Source organism: Guillardia theta, assembly GCF_000315625.1.
Source record: "Guillardia theta CCMP2712 unplaced genomic scaffold GUITHscaffold_16, whole genome shotgun sequence".
In the NCBI taxonomy this organism is placed as follows: Eukaryota; class Cryptophyceae; order Pyrenomonadales; family Geminigeraceae; genus Guillardia; species Guillardia theta.
Genome location: NW_005434658.1, coordinates 534,933 through 553,976, shown reverse-complemented (window position 1 = coordinate 553,976; position 19,044 = coordinate 534,933). Strand labels below are relative to the sequence as shown.

At 53.6% G+C, this 19,044-nt stretch overlaps 7 protein-coding genes across 7 annotated transcripts; 5 read left to right on the top strand and 2 right to left on the bottom strand.

The window, feature by feature from the left end:
- Positions 1–60: 60 nt before the first annotated feature.
- Positions 61–1,505, bottom strand: GUITHDRAFT_104351 (hypothetical protein; the record flags this gene model as incomplete). Its single annotated transcript, XM_005836878.1, has 7 exons — positions 61–186; positions 234–363; positions 414–483; positions 535–569; positions 623–666; positions 717–810; positions 865–1,505. The coding sequence occupies 7 exons, from the start codon at positions 1,503–1,505 to the stop codon at positions 61–63; spliced, it is 1,140 nt and encodes a 379-aa protein (XP_005836935.1).
- Positions 1,506–2,202: 697 nt separating this feature from the next.
- On the top strand, positions 2,203–3,160 carry GUITHDRAFT_151342 (hypothetical protein; the record flags this gene model as incomplete). Its single annotated transcript, XM_005836877.1, has 8 exons — positions 2,203–2,313; positions 2,364–2,427; positions 2,471–2,529; positions 2,590–2,618; positions 2,692–2,707; positions 2,753–2,819; positions 2,878–3,048; positions 3,089–3,160. Coding segments are annotated over exons 1-7 (362 nt in total), but the record flags the coding sequence as incomplete, so codon positions are not given.
- Positions 3,161–4,672: 1,512 nt separating this feature from the next.
- On the top strand, positions 4,673–5,185 carry GUITHDRAFT_151341 (hypothetical protein; the record flags this gene model as incomplete). The annotated part of the gene is made up of 3 exons (XM_005836876.1): positions 4,673–4,742; positions 4,791–4,925; positions 4,974–5,185. Coding segments are annotated over exons 1-3 (305 nt in total), but the record flags the coding sequence as incomplete, so codon positions are not given.
- A 1,252-nt stretch (positions 5,186–6,437) lies between these two features.
- On the top strand, positions 6,438–6,926 carry GUITHDRAFT_48706 (hypothetical protein; the record flags this gene model as incomplete). Its single annotated transcript, XM_005836875.1, has 1 exon — positions 6,438–6,926. A coding segment is annotated over one exon (489 nt), but the record flags the coding sequence as incomplete, so codon positions are not given.
- Positions 6,927–8,475: 1,549 nt separating this feature from the next.
- P97C (transitional endoplasmic reticulum ATPase C) lies at positions 8,476–11,289 on the top strand (the record flags this gene model as incomplete). Its single annotated transcript, XM_005837007.1, has 17 exons — positions 8,476–8,764; positions 8,808–8,863; positions 8,915–8,968; positions 9,023–9,071; positions 9,124–9,210; positions 9,313–9,389; positions 9,435–9,493; positions 9,575–9,700; positions 9,807–9,899; positions 9,952–9,994; positions 10,323–10,505; positions 10,549–10,605; positions 10,651–10,698; positions 10,795–10,869; positions 10,918–10,955; positions 10,999–11,125; positions 11,170–11,289. The coding sequence occupies 17 exons, from the start codon at positions 8,476–8,478 to the stop codon at positions 11,287–11,289; spliced, it is 1,581 nt and encodes a 526-aa protein (XP_005837064.1).
- Positions 11,290–13,178: 1,889 nt separating this feature from the next.
- GUITHDRAFT_104346 (hypothetical protein) lies at positions 13,179–13,815 on the top strand (the record flags this gene model as incomplete). Its single annotated transcript, XM_005836874.1, has 2 exons — positions 13,179–13,313; positions 13,363–13,815. 2 exons carry the CDS (start codon positions 13,179–13,181, stop codon positions 13,813–13,815), a joined length of 588 nt encoding a protein of 195 aa, XP_005836931.1.
- Positions 13,816–13,940: 125 nt separating this feature from the next.
- On the bottom strand, positions 13,941–18,830 carry GUITHDRAFT_135636 (hypothetical protein; the record flags this gene model as incomplete). Its single annotated transcript, XM_005836873.1, has 17 exons — positions 13,941–14,021; positions 14,072–14,118; positions 14,166–14,236; positions 14,306–14,410; positions 14,461–14,609; positions 14,660–14,747; positions 14,792–16,286; positions 16,549–16,656; positions 16,701–16,773; positions 16,823–16,909; positions 16,955–17,206; positions 17,478–17,612; positions 17,764–18,030; positions 18,210–18,324; positions 18,390–18,433; positions 18,480–18,528; positions 18,574–18,830. 17 exons carry the CDS (start codon positions 18,828–18,830, stop codon positions 13,941–13,943), a joined length of 3,423 nt encoding a protein of 1,140 aa, XP_005836930.1.
- Positions 18,831–19,044: the final 214 nt, after the last annotated feature.

Sequence of the window (19,044 nt, the reverse complement as noted above, 5' to 3'; positions counted from 1 at the left end):
AAATTGAGCAGCCCATGTTATTCTCTCAACATGTCGCTTGTTTCATTCACCCCCACGATCTCAAAGTTCGACTCTTTCCCCGTTGATCCACACACGATTCAGCTTCCCCATGGCCGCCAGTCGCCCCTTCCCATCTTGAGCATGCAGCCGGACCTTCTGATCGTGAAGTTGTCGAAGGTTGCAAACCTGCCACTGCGTCAACTTTGCGAGCACAAGGGAGAACATCAGACAACATGGTCATCCAGCAAGAGGTCCTGAGAGGTCAGCGTCTTTTCCTTCAGCATCCATTCAGCCGTCGACTTCCTCCTCCTCTCCTTGAACTCCTTGTCAACATCCTCATTCTGTCGGCTCACCAGCTGGGCACTGCGAGCCGCATGTCAGTCATCTTCCTTGTCCTCAGGAACAACGAGCACGTTTCTTGTTGTATGCGAAACTCATCGTTGGGAAACAGTGATGCCCACGTCTCGACACCTTCAGCCATGTCTGCTTGTTGCGACTGTCAAGAGGGCCGGAAACTTCTCAGAAGCTCTCTACCTCTGCTCGCTTCCTCGTATAGCCCATCCTGTCGGCTGCACTCGGAAAGAGCGTCAACGAGAGAGACTTCAAGACAAAAGGCTTCGACCCGCCCTCTGACGCCTTCAGATTCCGTAAAATCCGTTCGTTCCTCTTCAACACGAGCCAAACAGTCAGGGAAGCACGAACATGGCAACGATTACCTTGTAGTACGCATCGAGATCCACGTTGTTGGTTGCGACGTAGTTCCCGAACAAGAACTTCTGTTTCCTAGAAGGAGTTTCAGGAACAGCCGCGCTGCTGCTCGGGCTGTCAGTTTTCTATCTCAATTGCGCATTGAACTCAGACAACCTATCAGGTCGCTCGTAGTCTGTGATGTCGAGCTTGCTCTGAGCGTTAGCAAGCTCGTTCAGCTTCTTCTTCCCACTCGCTGTCGACTGAGAGCTCACGATGATAGAGGCGAGTAAATCACCCCCTTGCATCTTGTGTGCGTCATCAAGAAACGACCAACGGACCTTCTCAAACAGCCTCTTGCACATCCTCGCCCATCCCAACTGCACCCTTCGCTTTCTTGTGTTCACAGTCATCCGTATGTACCAGCTCTTGATCTCTGCTTGCTCCATGCACCTTGCTCTGACCTCATTGATGCTCGACTCGAACATTCCTTTGCCGTTCATGTCCACCAGTCTCTTCTCCTTGCGCCGAATAGCAAGTCTCCTCACCTTCTCCACTTGACCTTCACTCATCCCCTTCACTCTCGATGCACCTGCTGACGTTACGATCGCTGATTGTGGCCTTCGCATGTCTCCTGACGTTTCAGCTGTCGACGGCAGGGCGTCCCAGGTTCTGCGAGAACGAGCAGATGGGAAAGAGGCTGTGAAGGAACCAAGTTCCTGCAAGGGCCGGCATTCGCGTCTCAGCTTCCTGTACTCCTCCTGCTTCAGCCGCCATGCGTCTCTCTCGTTCACCCACTGACCCCTGAACGTCTCCATAGTCGCGATTCAAGCAACTGCCATCAAAATTTCTGGTTGACCCTTTTTTTTATCTTGGTACGGCGGCGGCCCGGCCCGGCCCGGCGCCCGGTCACCGGGTACATGATCACTCAGAGTCCGAGACTCCTGTCGAGTTAGAGTAACGGTGCGCAACGGAATATGAACATGCGAAGGGACGCCATCACATAACACGGGTGGGGTAGTTTTTAGACCGGTACTTATGAGTGTGTTCAAGAGCATTATTGACCGGGGTGGGGTTAGTTGACTAGGGGTGTAGAAACGGTGACGGACTAAGCATGGCCGGAGGGAAGTAAGGTAAGCGGGAGGATGAGGGCGGGGGTGGGGTTGGAGGGGTTTGGAGGAGCGAAAGCGAAGTTGTGAGAAGAGTATAAAAGAGCTTAGAGCAGAGAAGCGGCGAAAAGAAGAGATGCTTGAATAGCATGAGGGATAGCGAGTGGGTAGCAGTTAGTCAGTGATGTGTCGCAATACATGAAAGGCAATGAAGCACAGTGCCAAGTCATTGAGGATGCTGAAAGCACAGACGAAGACGATTTATGATCTATTTTCTTCATGCGGCATGTGGTTGCTTTTATGGATCAGAGTAGCATAGAAGGTTGATGCTTTGTTGATGGTACTCGCACATTCGCGCTGCGTATTAATTCCTTTCAATTTGAAAGACAATTTACTGTCTCCACAGATACGGTACAAGGGTGATCGATTACGTTGTCAAATGAGCACAGCAATTTTTCCCTTCCCGTCGCTTTATCCTCTGAGGAAAGTTCCGACTGCAGTTTCAACAGCATTCACGGTTCGCGCAAGAGATGAAGTTGCTATTTTGAAGTAATTCCTCAATTACAGGTTGTAGCTACCTTGTCATGCTTGATAGCAGTTATACTCTGCGTCCGCGAAACTGGCCTTGCTGGTTGAAGGCTAAATTGGTGCATTCTTGTTTAAAGTATTCGCAGAATCTGTGTCTCTCACCAGCGGAAGATTCGACTGGCGTAAACTACAAGAGAAGCAAGAGGTCGGTTTCATTGTATTTATCATGATGTTCCCAAATGTTGACTAGTTCTTTTGTCACCAGGGTGTCTTGGGCAATGCGGGGTCGGACAGGTGATGTTTGGCCTACAAGTTGAACTCGATGGTAAATCTAATGCTGCCTTTCAATGCTGTCTTTTACTATCAGACATAAAGAATCCAAGGTAGCGATGCTGCTGAAATTTTTGCATGCGATGACTTTGTTGCAGAAGAAGATCAATTCTGAGGTCCATCGTGAATTGAGCAGCGTGTCCTCCACTTCTTTGGTTCAGAAAGGTTCCAAGCACTCGCTGCTTGCACGCCCTCTGACCATGTATTGCTCCTCTTGCTGCAGCCGCAGCGGCGTGTGCTTCGGATCCCAAATGCATCCCGTCAGTGGATGAGCTAGTGAAGAGAGCAGCAGCAGCATGCGCGACCGATGCTTCTTGCGTCTGTGACTGGGGGAGGCACCCCAAACAGTGCTTCCTTTCCGAAGTCCAGCGTCATCACGAGCTTGTTCGGTACTGGCGCGCAAATGACTCGCTTTTGCATTGATATGCAAGCAGAGATGCCAAGGCGTTAGAAGAGAGACTGAAGGCTCAATCTGCGATTGAAAAGAAGAAGCAGGCGATTGAAAGCCTCGTGAAAGCGGGAGACGACAGTTTTTCCTCAGTAATCCATGCCGGACGGTAGGATCATCAACCAGAATGAGCTTCCTGTGATCATCTCATCCAGACAATTTGTGGGCTCGAAGAATTTTGAAGCTGCGAAGCATGAACTCGCGAAAGCTGAGTATCTACATGAACTCACAGAGAGGTTCGAGCTTTCAATGTCCCTTGTTTGACCTCTTAGCGTTCATCTTGTTCAGGCGGACGAAAGATACGAATGGTCCTGTCATGACGCGGGAAGAAGATGAACTGCGGCGTTTTGCTCGCGAGATTGTTGAGGCTGAAGCTGAGGATCGAGCACGTGAAAGGAGGTCGGGAGAGAGGTTCAACTCATCCCCTGACGTATGCTGACTTAACTGACTCTTCACCAAGGCACGAAAATGCTCGGAGGAGGGAGGATCGCGACAACGAGTCCAGGCATGCCAGGCATGTCAGTCAACTCCACGAAGAGCGACCAAGGAGGTCGCACGAGGCTGCCAACAATCAGGTGGAGTCACAGATCTCTCAACTCACTCAGAACGTCGACAAGTTGATGCACGAGGTTGGAGCTGAGACGATTGAACTTGAAGGATCCGTTGACTTGCAGCAGGTCGGTACGTTGAGCCAGAAGAAGGAGGTGCAGGCAATCCAACAGAAAGCCTCCGACTCACCTCGAAGTGAAATCTTAGCCTTGACGAAGGTGACCGATTTGAATCGACTGCATCCGAAGATGACCTTTTGTGCAGGATATCGCAGTTCTGACTGGGAAGGTCGGCGAGCTCGAACATTCTAAGTTGGCTACCCACCCGCAGGCCGCTGTTCAGGTAATTTCCTTCTCCTTCATCTCCGCTGATATGAAGACTCACTGTCTCCTCCAGTTCAAGGGCGTCGATCCCGCTGTCGAGCACACTCGCACAAGCATGCTTGTCCGCCAAGAGTCTCTGTTTGCACAGTCGATCGCCAAGGGAGAGCGAGCAGGTGAAGGTTGCTCTGAGGAGTCTGGTGGCCTTACTTGTTCTTCTTAGCATCTGAGCACAAAGCCAAGGAGGCCAAGGGTTTCCTGGATGAGGCCAGATACTTCCATTCCGAGCTTATCAGGCTCAGAAAGGAGTCGCCCTCGACGACTTGCCTGCCCTGCGAGGCTTTGGAGAAGAGGATTGAGATGTTAGGCCAGGTGAGTTTGAGCTTCTCCTTACAGGAGCGCTCACTTTTGTCTTCAGCGGCATGAAGTAGCTGCTCAGAGGGAATCGCACAGAGGTCTCTATCCCATACATTTTGAACTTTGGTTCACCGTTGCTCGCGCAGAATTTGAGGACTCAGCAACCATCGAGCAGAAGTTCGACAAGGCCCTGGCGAGCGGACAACGCGCGAGGATCCATGGGCACTACAAGAATGCTGAGAAGGACGAGAGAGATGCGAGACGGTTGTTGCGTTGTGACTTTGTGAGTTGGTGACATGAAGAACGTCAGGTTCCTCCGAGCTCTCTCGCACGAGAGGCTGCCGCGGGATGAGATGATTGTGAAGAGAGAAATGTCGCAAGCTCTTCACTCTCTCGCCAAAGGCATCAGGAGAGGTTCGTCTCCGTTCCCCTCCCTCCGCAGTCAGGCTGACCAGCGAGCAGGAGAGGAGGAAAGTTACCACGAGCGTGAGGAAAGGAGGCGTCGCGAGGAGGAGGACAAGTATAGAAGAGAGTTGCGGGGGGAGTCGTCTGATCGGGCGAAGCGAGAGCTGCATGTGCTGGCGAGGAGGAAGTCAGGTGAGCTTGCGTGCTCTCGACGAATGTCTCCTGAAAACCGGCGAGCAGAGAGCAGAAGCGGAAGACGAGAGGAGCATGAGACCGCAAGGTCTGCACGATATCATGCGCCAGAGATCCGAGACCCCTCCTTATCCCACGGCGAGATCTCACGGATCTATGGTCACTTTGCACGTAGCTGATCGGAAGCGCAACATGTGTGTGAAGGAGCAACTGTTTAATGAGATCCTTGTTGATATAGAAGACTTGCCTGTCTCTCTTCCCATGTTTGCTCAGCATCCTTCAACCGTATCATTGTCTGACCTGCTCAAACTGTTAGTCTCTGGTTGACATTCATGGGGATGTTGGCAGTTTATACTGGGCAGAGGCTGTTTCCTCATGTTTCTTGCCCCTGATTTCTGCCATCCTGCTGCCATGTGGCAGCGGAGTATGATATCTAGTGCCGAAACGTTCTGAAGTTGTATCGACAACAACAACAGAGGACTTTATGTGTTTCAAGCACACCTCTCTAGCGCAAACAGTAATTCTTGCACATGCAGCTTCGTATTACCTTGCACTGTTGGTTCAGATAGCGAATTGCTTGGAACAAAACTACATGTTCTCCTTTGGAGAGACTGCAGTCCTCTCTCATACTTGGAGAGGTTTTCGTGCTGCCGATAGAAGTTTGCTGGAGATGAACACAGGTATTGCTTGATGTCTTGATCTCTTCAAACAAAGAAAAGAGCTATCCTCAAGAAGCTCATGTGATCTCTCGTACAAGATCATCATGATGAAGATGTCTCGTACAAGATCATCATGATGAAGATATCTCGCCATCAAGCCTTGTCTGTGCTTCTTCATCGTCTCTATCAATCATGCGTTGAGGTGATCCCGGTTGTTCATGTCAACCAGGCCACGCGTCCTACACAGATAGAGTTTCCTCACAGGGTACTTCTGATCTACAAGTTACTTGTTTGTTTTCAAAATTTCATATTTTGCCTACACAAAAGGGTGAAAATTTCTAAATGTTTACAAATTTTGACCCTGGTATATACCCCCTGCGCAATTGTGTTCGAACCGCCCGATCGTTTCGCCCTGAATGCAGCAACAGGGAACGCAAGCGAGGATCGAAGGGAGCACGAGGCTGGGAGCATAACACAGACGCGATCAGCAGTCATAACACACAGTCTAGAAGGCAGAAGGAGTCCGTCAAGCTCTCATCTCCATCTAGTGAGGGCGCTTGCTTCTCTGAGGAGAATGACTTCGAGTAGGTCTTGGAACATGGTGTGCGCTTTGATGTTGCTGGTGATCTTGTTGTCTTCCAATGTGTCATCAGCAGAGGAGGCGGGGGATGGAAAGAAAGATGTCAATGCCACACAGGGAACGAACACGAGCGACGGAAACTCAACAGTTAACGCAACAGAGGCAGAGCGGATTGCGAGGGAGCAGGATGCTGCGGAGAGGAGGAAATTCCGCGAGGAGATGGCAGCCAAGAGAGAAGCAGAGGAGAGGGAGAGGGACCAGAAGTTGTGCGGATCCCAGGTGACATACGGGAGTGTCATCCAACTCAAACACCTCGCGACAAGGAGATTCCTATCCGCCACTAACTTCAAGTACTTCCATCCTTCTTCCTCCGGACAGCACCAGATCATCGCTGTAGACCAGGAGGACGGGTACACACACTGGCGCGTGATGCCTCGTTCAGGGCAGCGGTGGGAGCTCGTCAAGGACGTTCCTGTCAAGAACGGCGAAGTGATCCGCTTGTTGAATTTGCGAACCGGCAGGAACCTGCACAGCCATGACGGGCCAATCTCTCCTCTCTCGAAGCAGCGGGAGGTCTCCAACTACGGAGAGGAGTACGGCTCGATCGACTCCAACGACAACTGGATCCTCAGAACAGAAGATGAGTTCTGGTACATGACGAAGCCTGTCGAGCTCAAGCACGCCCCTACCAAGAGCCCCCTGATATCGCGCGACGACTTTGACAACAAGAACTACACTTTTGGCTTCCAAGAAGTTGCGTGCAAGGTTAACACTAGTTGATCAGTTCTGTTATCTGACAGCCCTTCTCTTAGATCCAGAGCAAGAACGAGTCCCAACATGGCCCAGCGTTGGACTGGGCTGCCCGTCCTGTCAGCTCCTGTTGTGCACGATAGTTTGAGCGACCTGATGGGATGTCCAGGTCGAGAGTGGTTTTGGTTTCGACAAGTGGCTCTCGATCTTTGAGCCTAAGGAGGAGAAGGAGGGGAAATTCTCTGCCATCAACGATGGTGATGCTCCTCCTGATGCTCCTCCTCATCCTCTGCTTCCTCCTCTTCCTTCCCCTCCTCCTCCCCTTCCTCCTCTCCCTCCTCCTCCACCACACATACGTGCAACAAGTGATTTTCTCTCGCAGACCCAGCCAATGGGCCCAAGGAGATATCGATCTACTGTCCCGTTGTAATGCCGTCCCTGCCTCTTTCATGCTCATCCTGAATCCGAGCGCAGAATCCGGTCGTGAGCATTAGCGACTTGGACTACAACCTTGTCTCCGAGGGGAAGTGTTTGGCTCTCAACCTTCAGGTCTTGCCCCTTTGCTCTTGCTCGTCTTTTGATCTATCGTGCTGCTTGCTGCAGGCGCCACATTTTGAATCGTCCTTAACTCTCAACTGCGAGGCGAAGAAGTAGCCGCCGGGCCGCCGGGATCATCTCGGATTTTGAGCTTCGTTTGCTCGAATGCCCTTCAAGGCTTCGAGTTACTAACGGTGATAGGTAAAGATTACAGCCCGAAACATTTTTTTGAATAAAACTTCCTAGGAGATTTCTACTTACAAGTTGGCCCTTGTTCTTCACTGTGCTCACTGGTCAGTCCCGGGGCCGCCGTACAATAAATTCCAGAAGGGACTTGGAACGGACTGAGCTCAGTCAGTCCACGGCAGTCACGGCAGTGACCGTCCGACGGTAGGCTGAGGCGGCGGAGGGCGCAGCGGAGGGCGGTTCCCACAAAGTAGGAGTGGGGATGAGGGTCAAAATGAGCAACCACAATCACATGGCAGGAGGCGCATCGCGGCATGGAGTGAGTTGAAAGGATGAAACGCCCAGTGCTTGGCAGGGACAGCAGCGAACAATGCCGCAGAAAGCGGTGCGATGACGCCTGATGCATGGCCTCCTGTTGGTTCCAAATCGGATCATCGAGGTTGTATGCGATTCAATTGATTTAAGAAAGTGTCAAAAGCAGCACAACAACCTTGAAGTTCTCTAGATACCTGCTCGTCTGCATTTGTACCATGTGGCTTGTCTCCCCCGGTGATGGAGTTTCACTGGAATTGTTGCCATCCGAGGCGTTCGTCAAGTATCGGCTAGTTAGGAGTCGAGCACCGTTCTAACAGTCTTACAGGTTCCAACTCATAGGGAAGGAGATTCATGATGGGTCGACCGTGCAAATCAGGAGACCAAATGGTAGGACGCGCAGTTTTGAGTTCGAGGGAGTGACGGCGTGCGAGCAGGTTCCGAGATCCCTTGCGAATGTCGTTATGTCGCAACAGAAGGGGAGCATGCTACAGAGCAGGCGACAACGGTGTGTACTTGGGACACTATGGTCAGGATAGGAAGACCACAGGCGTCTTCTGCTGAGAAAAGCAAGAGAACATCTGACTTCGTAGCCTTCAACAATCAAGTGCTGCTCAGGATGACGGCCTTGGTGAAAGCCGGTGTGCATCAAACGCACCCTGGCGACGGGATGGTGAAAAGCGAGCAAGGTGATGAGAAACATCTGATAGCGCCCCAGGGACTTGAGGCCCCGTATTGTGTCCTGCTAGAGGGCCCTCCGGGAGTGGGCAAGACAAGCCTGATCCGACATGTCGCACAGAGCCTGGCGGTGAACGGTAGGAGTGACAGTTTGATTACCGGATCTGAATGTTCGTCAAGTGATCTCATTCCAAGAGGAGTGGACGTGCTTGTCTCATCAGCAGACCGAACATGAGGTGAGAATTTCTCCTTGTTGTCATCCCAATGAGAGTTTCTCTCCGTGACAGTTCATTCCGCCCAACTACGATCACGCTTTCGCGCGCTGCCTCAAGAAAGCGGATGTATGCCGAACTTGTTTTCGAAACGTTTTTCAGCAGCATGACTTGTCGTCTCAGAATCTTTTCCCTGCCGTGATTCACGTAGAGCAAGCTCACTGCTTGTTGGGTGCTGCCCTGACACTAGTCATGATCAGCAGCTGCTCTGATCTCCCTGACAGGCCCCCACAAGTTGAGCACGGACTTCTCCAGCAGTGGACGTGACGACTTGTTTCTACTCACGTTGCGCAAGTACCTGCAAGAAAAAGGTGCCTGCCTTGAGCCTGAGCAAGATCACTGAGCAAGATGACTGACCTCTGCCATGTTTCTCGGTCGTTGGGGTCGGGCAGCAGGAACTTCATCTCACCAAGGATCCGCCACCAGAGGCTGCCTCCTCGTCCTCGAGTCGCAGTCGACCAAGATGATTGACTCCAACATCCTGACAAAGGTCTAGAGACGAATCAGAGGCGATGACGCTTTAACTGACCCTCAGATCCCTGACCACGTGCATTTCCCGCAACTTGGTATCAAGGAGAGGTTGACGCTGACGAGGTAGTTTTGGTTGGCTAGTATTATTCAGATGCTGAGACGGCTTTCGAGATTTCTTGCTCAAAGACATGCACTCCATGATAGCATCGATCTGGAGTTGATCAATAGCGAGATGATGGGATTCAGTGCAGCTGAGGTCTCCGACTGTTTCTTTCTCAACTTGCCATCTACTACCTTGCCTTGCACTGCTTTGACACGCATGACCGACAGGTGAATTTGGTATTTCAAGCTGCATACCTCGAGAAGAGATTTCGTGACTGCCTGTCAGTCTTCTTTCCCTTCTGCACCAATCCTATCTTTGGTGACTTGCTGTCAGCTACTTGACGGGAGGACAAGTCCGGGATGATTCGGCTATGAGTATCGAGGACTTCATGAAAGCGATACGAGAAATTCGACCACGAAGTGCTGGGTGAGGTTTAATTCCGTCACGACGCTGCAAGTTGACCTCTCTAACCCTCCAGCCGAGTTGAAGAAGTCCCGCTCCACAACGTCAAGTTAGAAGATGTGAGAATCAGACAGTCGCTCCTTCAAGTTTCTCTTGTCTGATTTTTCCTGTCAAGGTTGGAGGCCTCGATAACGCCAAGGAAGCCCTTCACGAGATGCTCCTGCTGCCCAAGGCACTCTCTGTCTGACTATGACACCTCCTCTGTTTTACTGCCTTCCAGCTTCGCCCGGACTTGTTTTCAAAGGGGATGATCAAACCTGCTCGAGCTCTCCTCCTCTACGGCCCCCCTGGCACGGGGAAGACGCTGCTTGCCAAGTCCATGTCAGCGCAGTGGGGATGGAGTGTCGATCAATGGTTGTGAATGACGACTTGTGTTTGGTCCATCAGGCCGGCCTTGCCTTTATAGCAGCAGATGTCGCCCAGCTTGTCAAGAGCGGCATCGGGGAGAGCGAGAGACAACTCGTCGAGATGTTTCAGGTCCCCTTGTGCTCTGTCAAGCATACCCAGTCTGAGAGAGAGCAGAGAGCGTGCGAGGCAGCTCCGTGCATGCTGTTCCTCGACGAGCTGCAGGTCCATTCAGAGGTGCTGAGTGGTGCTGATGTCAGGGATAAAGGCGGCGTTTGCTCGGCCTGACAACGAAGAGAACGACGGGACGGGGTCGAGGCAGCTGGTAACGCACACCCTTCTCACACAAGACGTTTGAACGCCATGGAAGGCAAGCCAACTGAAGCTCGAGATGGATGCGCTGCAAGCCAAGCCCGAGGTCCTCCCCTCCTCTATTGTCCGCATCCGCTCACATTCCCGTCTTACCTCACCTTCCTCTTGTTCCTTCTTGCTAGTTCCCTTGACATCCCTCAAGGTGTACGTGATGGGGGCAACCAACGCAGTCCACATGCTAGACCCGGACCTTCTCCGTCCCGGTCGCTTCGATCACGTGATTCAGCAGTTCGTCGTACAGCAGCTGTTGGTGACGTAAGCCCAGGTGATTCAAGTCAAGCTGCCGGACCTCGAGGCTCGAAGGTACTGCTAAACCGCAAGGACTGAGAGTGACTGAGGTGGTCAGGACGATCTTGACAGGCATGCTGAGGCACTTGCCCGTGAGCTTCGACCCGGACGGCTCCGGGCCTCGGGATAAATTATCTCTGGCCGAGCTGCTCTCGGTTGCAACAGCAGGATGCTCTGGAGCCGATGTCAGTCAATCGTCCCCGTTTCTACTTCCTGACTTCCTTCTCAGCTTCGCCATCTCTGCCAGTTGGCTGGCCTGAGATCGATTGCTGAAAACAGATATCAGCCAACTTGCCAAGATTTTGTCGCATCTCTCGCCAAAGTTACAAGTTGCACTCAGCATGACTGATTGAAGTTGCCCTCAGTGCACTGACTGACCTTACCACCGCAACGCTGCAAGCTTCTTTCTGATCCTCGTCAGTCCCGATCGAACTCAGGGCGGGTCAAGCCTCCCGGCCGAGTCTTGGCAGCCAGTGACTCTCAGTCTGGCTGAGACCCGGGCCCGACTCCGAGGCTCTTGACTAGCCTTAAACTTCACACTGCTGGCTCAGTTCAAGTTGATCGGTCTGAGCGCGGCAACTGATGGTGACTTGGCCAGCGTGAGTCACGGCGACTCGTTGCACGCCACTCCGGGCCAGACGGTCCCGGCCCGGGGAACCCTGATAGTCTACTATCACTAGTGAACCATGACTTCAAGTCAAGCCGAGCCATAGCGTTGACATTTTGCTTTTTCTGCTTTGGGCTGTATGTTTTCCCGTGAGGGGGTGATTCTGCTTTCCGAGGCTATGTGGCCCATGATTGGGTGTGTCATAGTAGCCTGCCAACAGTTGGAAAGTTTCTTTTTTTTCAAGGATATTCCGGATGGCCCGGCCCGGCCCGGGCCGGCTCCGTGCGGTCACCGTACGCCGGTAACGGGTGCCGCGGCCGCTCCGAGGCATCATGTCCGATCGGGCGCCGGGCCCTCAGCCTTCTCAGCCCGGCGGCAACTCCCGAGTCCGAGGGCCTCGCCGAGGCTTTGGGCGGATGCCTGGACTGTACTGTAATAAATTTTGAGTAACCTGTACCGAGTCGCTTCCGAGACCGAGCGGCCGGAATTGACTCGTGAGAAGGGGCCGGATGATGAGGGTTTCCAAGTTCCGCGGCAAGGCAATCTGGCTGACTAGCTGCTGACATCAGCTGCCAACGGAAGCCCTTGAATTGTCCGATCCTGTCGACAACAATTTGAAGTTGAGTAACACTTGTTGGAATCGGAACTAAGAGGTCCCTCTTATGAAAGCTAGTTCACCTCAGAGCAACATTACCGATACATTGAGGGCAGAAGATATTACTAGAGCTCGTTCGCCTCAGTTCCTTGTGGAAGTTGGTCATCGTTTCTGTGGTAAAGATTGTAGTAATAACTCTCCAAATGACCTTTTCACAAAAATTGTATTCAAATATGTATTGAAATAAAATTTATAATTTTCAAATTTTGTGATGAATCAAATAGTCTTGAATTGAAAAATTAAGGATGTCGCATCCGATAGTGGCGCGGAGGCCATCGACAGATACGAAAACACGTGTTTTACTTTTCAATTTTATTGGATGACTAAGCCCAAATCATCCGACTGCTTCAGATTCTGTCATCATGATTTGCCGGGTACTACAGGTGGTGGGGGTGATCGTTTAACTGGTAGTATTGAACAAGATATTTCTATGTTTTAGGGGGTAGGTACAATCGCACGTCGGTGATGACAACTTCTTCAGAGTCAGGCCTAAGAGATCTTTGAAGGACCGGTCCATACCCCCTTGTTCCTGGTACTGAAACACCTCATTGGTACCACCCCCCACCCTAAGGGGCAGCAAGATTGTATTTTCGCCAGTCACATGGATAGCACGGACTTGTTGGGCATTTCAAGACTGAAAAAGAGATATTTAGAGACCATTCCCCGAGAGGTCCATCAAAAACTATTTTATATCGGTAACATTCGATTGAAAAAAAGTCTTTTGGAGTTGATGACATCGAAATCCTTGTGACCATCAGACATGCCCTCCGTATTTTTATCCGCACCTGGAGCCTTTTGTCCAGCGCGCTCGTTCCTCTGCTGTTTCTGTGCTACCCCATCGCCAACCATCTCCTTCCTATTATAGTTGATATCCTGACCCTGCTCCTTCTTCCTTCAATCTGCAACTTGAGTCTTTTTCATATCTGGCGAAATACAATCACCTAGCATTCAAGATACTCGGAAAGATTTGCGAATAATGGCCGAACAAGTTGTCACAGTGAAAGCAAGGATTGGAACTGGCAAGAAGATGCGAATAAAGAATGTTGAGCTTGATCTCTCAAAGATCAAGTCTTTGTTTCACCTTCGCCAAGAGGAAGCAGCTAAGACCCTGGTAAGCATTCTTTGTGTTGATCGCCTGAGGGACTCTGACCCCTCTACAGTGTGTATCATTAACAAGCCTCAAAGTAGCTTGCCGGAGGCTCGGAATCAACCGATGGCCGTACGAGAGAGTCTTCACGTCTTCCGCGTCCAACGCTCAACCATCGTCTTCGAAACCTCAGGACAGTTCGGGGGAAGGACCCCAGCGGGCAGAGGCGCAGTCACTGATGCGATCTACCTCGGAGATGGGCGACTCCTTCACGATGGATTCTTGTCCGTCCTCTTCCTACTGTAGCCCGCAAGAGGAGTTGGAGGAACGTGAAGAGGCCTCGAGCATGTTGGAAGAGGAAGGGAAAGAGGAAGAGGAAGAAGTGGAAGTCGGGCCATGTTCAGTGCCTAGTCAGCTCGTTACCAATCCCACGTGCACCACCGCGATTGACTCAGAGTGGTTAGATTGGTACATCTCTTGTAATGACGACAATCTCATCTTCCCAGACTGTCACGTTCTGTTGTAGATGGTTTGAACTCCGAACATCTCTTTCTCTTGTTTCATTTGTATATTGCCTGAATAAACCCCTCTTGGTTGCCCCCGTTGTGCTGTGCTCGGCCTCGCTGTCGACACGCAGCTGCTTCCGTGCTGTCACTTGACTCGTAGGTGCTCTGAGGAGGCTGTAGAGCTCCTCAACCTGATCGTATCTGACAGAGCCATTCTCAGGAAATCCTGCGATGGTTCAATCAGAACAGCAGCAAGTTCTGCCTTAGCTTTCTCACCTTCTCCTTCACCCCAATCGCGAGAGCGCCTGCGGGTCCGTATGCTCCTGCTCGTCTCGTTACAGACGGTGAGGGAGGAAGAGAATCGGCTCACTGAAAGACTCCTTGAGCAGCGCGAGGAGTTCCTGATCTTGCACGGTGCGGGACAGCCGTTTGTAGAAGGAACTAGTACAGGATCAGAGGAGGAGGAGGAGGCGGAGGAGGAGGCGGGGGGGGGGAGGGAAGATGCTTCACCTTGCAGGTACGCTCCCTTCCTGTTCTTGGTTGACAGAGCGGTAGATCGACGAGAGCTCCTGCTCCGCCTTGGAGCGAAGGGAACGAGCAAGGTGTCCCCTGTACCTGCAGGGCCGACGGCGATGAGGTGAAGAAGGGAGGAAGAAGCTGCTCACAAGCACTGCAGACGTTTGGCAGCAAGGACCCTGTAGTGGAATTTGTCGTCGAAAACGTTTGGGGAGGCGATCGAAAGAGCCTTTGGTCCTTCTTCTCCTGCTCCTGCTCCCTGCTTGTTGCTCTTCACGAAAGAGTCCCTCTCCTTCTGCTGACGGCAGACATGAGTAGAACAGAAACATGTAACAACAGGCAAGACACCTTCGAGTCTCTCGGATTCTCCTCCTCCCGCTCATCGTTCTCCTGTGAGTCCTCTTGGAGAGCTCTGCGTCTCTCCTCCTTCTTCCTCCTGGCATCTCGTCATCGCGTGCAACAAGGCAGGGCGTCGCTCACGTCTTCACAAGCTCTCGGCGCGCGAGCTCCTTCCGCTTCCATGCTGTCCAGTGGTCAACGACAGGCTTCGGGGGTTCTTGGTCGACGCGCCGCAGGGGAGAGGAGGGCGGAGAGTTGAGCGACAAGGATGGGAACATGGAGGAGGAGGAGGAGGAGGAGACGGCATGAGGTTGGAAGGAGTCCCAAGTCTTGACGTGTGCCGTCTTCAGGTGAAGGGCTTGTCGCTGCAGCGCCTCGGGCTGGAGGAAAGGTTTTATCCGCTGAGGAGGGGAAGCTCTAAACCTCCCGCTCCAGCACCTGTCCCTGTTCCTCCACCACTGCTGGCTGCCCCCGTCCCCTCCCCATCCCCCTGACATGATCGGCTCCCTTGCGGTCTGAGCTCCCGTGCGGAAGGTCTTTGGGCTGAGGACGAGCGCATCTGCTTTCCTCTCGTAGGAGGAGAACAGCACAAGGCGGGAAGAAGAGGGCGATGCTCGAGTAAAGCTGCTCGTTGTCGGGCTGTCCTGCTCACTTCGTTGATGAGCACGTTGATGAGCAGGTATCACATTTTCCTCTTCCTCCTGCTCCTCCTCCTGCTCCTCCTTGCTGATGGTCTTCCAGGGAGCAGCATGGCGGGTGAAGTCAGTGATCGACCGGAGCCAGAAGCTCGCGAAGGAGGGGCGCAGCCGCTCGATCGTCATGACAGGGTCCCTGTTGCTCTTGAATCCCCCGATGATGTAGACGGACTTGCTGAGGAGGAAGGAGGAGGCGAGGTATCGAGCTTGCTGCACGCTCCCGATGAAGCTCCAGTGTCCCTTGCGCAGCAGCTCCTGCTCAAGCGTGACGTTCCCCTGGTCCTCCAGCTTGACCTGCAGGACTTCAGCTGAGCTCAGGCACTCGCTCTCTTCTGAGATCCCGCAACACACAAGGAACCTCTGCACAAAACCTGCTCCTGCTCCTCCGCTTCCTCCTTCCAGCTCCTCACTCTGGAGCACTGCTGCGGTCGAGAAGGCACGGGCATGCTGCATCGGGTTGCACAGCTCCCAGTGTCCGCCCCAGCTAGTCGGGACGAAGCGGCGGACGAAAGCATGGGCCCTGCCCTGCAGGTCGAGGCCTCCGAAGAGGTAGATGGCTGCTTCTCTTGCTCCGTGCCTGCACAGCACTGCACTGCTTCCCTTCTCCGTGCACCCCAAGAAGCCTCCGTCCTCTCCCTGGCAGTTCAGCTCGCGGATGAAAGACGACGATCGCCAAGTCAGCCGGTGCTGCTTCCTCCTGCTCTCCAGCCCCTTCCTCATCCTCGTCTGCCTCGCCAGCACTGCTGCGATCTCCGCGTCGAGGTGGGAGGCGAGAGAAGCGCGGACGAGCCTGCCGGCATGCGCCTGTTTGTGATGACCAGAGGATGAAAGGAGGAGAGCTCGCGCGTCCTCTCTTGCGTGTTGCAGGATCGCAACGATTTCGCTCCTCCCCTCAAAGCGCTTGACGAGCGGATGTTTGAGCACGAAGAACTCGACGAAATCTGGAGGCAGGTGAGCAAGGAAGGCCGGGGGAAGAGAGGTGGAGAAGATGAAGGAAGCAGTCGGGGAGATGAAAGATGAGCAAGTAAAGGAGGCAGGAGGAGGAGAAATCGTGAAAGGGCAGAGAGAGAGGAATCAGGGAAGGACGGGGAGGAGGACAAAGAATGGTGAGAGAGGAAGGAGGAGCAGGGGGCCGAGGAGGAAGGACAAGTAGTGGAGTGAGAATAGTGGGGGGAGGAGAGGAGGGAAAACAGGGCAAGGGACCTTGCGGGACCGTCACCCATCGCACTGCCCGCAGGAGGGTCGAGAATCTCCTGAGGGTCACGTTGTTGCTCTGCACCAGCCGCATGTAGGAGAGCTTGTGGTCGATGTCTGCGGACGAGGTCATGGCTACCAACGGCTCTCAGCCCTCCTACCCAGCTGCGCCTCCATCGCCGTCACCTTCAGCAGCTCCTCCTCCACCTTCCCGTACCGGCTTGCCGTCCTCCGCTGCCAACTTGTCAGCTAGCTGCCACAGCCCCGCTCCCTCCTCCCACACCTTGCGATCCTGGGAGTCGCACAAGCTCTGCTCCCGCTCCTTCACCTGCTCCTCCTGCTTCACGATGAGTTTCTCCGTCTTCTCTTCCTGCAGAGCAGAGGGTGAGACGAGGAGGTCAACGCTGACAGTCACCTCGATCCTCAGCTGCACAACTGTGCGCACAGACAAGAGCCAGGTGGTCAGGAGCGTCGGGATCTCCTTCTTCGACTCTCCCAGCCGCCGCTCGATCATGTGGACCGAGAAGTTTCGGTTTGAGGCCACGTGAGCAAAGAGGTCGAACTGCTCGCGGGAGAGGAGGGAGGGGTCCAGGTCCTTCAAGAGCTTCGGCAGGTCCGGGTCGTTGTAGAGGGCAAGGGCTTGTTCCATGCTGAGCTCTCGCTGGACCTGGCAGGGAGGGATGAGCGAGAAAGTCAAGGAGGAATACGAGCAAGAGGCTGAGCCAAGTGGAACAAGGAGCTGCGCGCGCATGCCAGGCAGGAGCGTCACTCGCTGACTGGGGAAAGAGGGGCCGCCAAGCAGAAAGGAAGGAGAGAGAAGGGGGGGAGAAAGAAGAAATCACGGAGAGAGGAACTGGGAAGTGGGGGGGGGGGGGAGGGGGGGAGGCTGTGAGGGACAGCAAGGAAGGATCAAGTCAAGCTCAGATATTCCAACTCACAGTCCGAGGAGCCTGTCGTCCTGGGGGTGGGAGGAAGGAGTACCTCTCCATCTCCCCTTCGATGTTGAGAAGGACGGCAACGGCACACATTATGCGCCTGATGAGGTTTGGGGGCTCCATGTTGAAATAGCGCAACTGCACACGCCCTCAGCTTGATAGCATTCGACAAGTTCCCTCTCCCCTTCTCCCTGCTTGCTCCCGCCTACCGAGCTCCCTCCTCCCGCCACCTCCTCTTGCTCGCATTCCCTTGCATCCTGTCTACTCTTATTCCCTGCTCTTCTCTCACCTTCATCATCTTGGGCTTCGGCAGTTGGCGTCTCGCTGCCGCCAGCTCTTCAGCAGCCTCCACCAGCTTCTGCTGCAAGCTGCTCAAAGACTTCTGAAGGCGATCGAGAGCTTCCAGGGACTGATCCAGCAGCTGCTCCTTCTCCTCGCAGTCTCGTATCTGATCCTGTAAGGACAGGTACTCGCTCCTCTCGTGGTCCTTGAGAGACGGGAGAACTTCCTGCCGCAATCGCTCGAGCTGCGAAGAGAGCGAGCGGTAGGTGATGACCTGCGGATGGTGAGGGATCTCATGCGAGAGAGAAGAAATGCAGGAAGAAAGGTGTGGTGGGAAGGAGACTGGAACGGGAGGGGAGGCGGAGGGGGGCGAAGGGAGGGAAGGGGAGGAGAGGAGAAGGGAAGGGAGACAAGAGAAGGGAAGGGAGATGACAAGGGTAGGGAGGAGGAGACCTCGGGCTCTGATCTCCTCAGATCGTCTATGGAAGTCCAATGGAATATGCTCTCGATCGCGTCATTCTCGGAGCTGACGGCGAGGTTTGCGCTCTTGAGGAGCCGGAGGAAGTACCTGCAGGGGCAGCAGGAGGTCACACTTGGCTCCCTGCTGGTCGTCATGCCGAGGGCAGAGCTCACTTGAACGGCAGATCCCAGAGCCCGTCGGAGCTGGAGAGGATAACCTGGACAGGTCGATCAGACAGGGGAAGGAAGTCAGGCAGATCTGACAGGGAAGTTCCGCTGGATGTACAGGAATGAGGCATCTGCCAGCGCTTTGCTGCCGAGAACATCACACGGTTGCACGAGGGGAAGTTGAGAGTACCTTCCGGACCTGTCGGCAAGGTCCCACATGATGATGGCATTGCTGGAATCGATCTTCTTGATGAGAAACTCGATGAGGAGCCCTCTCAGCTGCTTGAAGTCCCCTACCTCCCTCTCTGACATGCTCTTCTCCATGCTCTTGCTGCAGAGAAGCGTCTCCACGCACATGGACTCCGGGCTCCCCGCCTTCACCTCGTCGTCCCCCGAGTCATTCCCGGTCCCGTCCCTGCTGATCCAACGGCCCGCCCTGCCGCTCATGTTGCCGGCAGGAGGAGGATGTTCTTTAAAAGGGTATGAGCGAGCATGTCTTGCCGTGGAAGCTTTCAGTCTACCAGGCTTGCCTCCCTTCTCCTCACGCCCTCTCCTCCTTCCTCCACTTCATTTCGGCCGTTTTCAACGGCGCAAGAAAATATGTCAAAACCACCAAAACCCCATCAGCCGGGCGGCCCAACTTGGAGCCCGGCGGACTCCC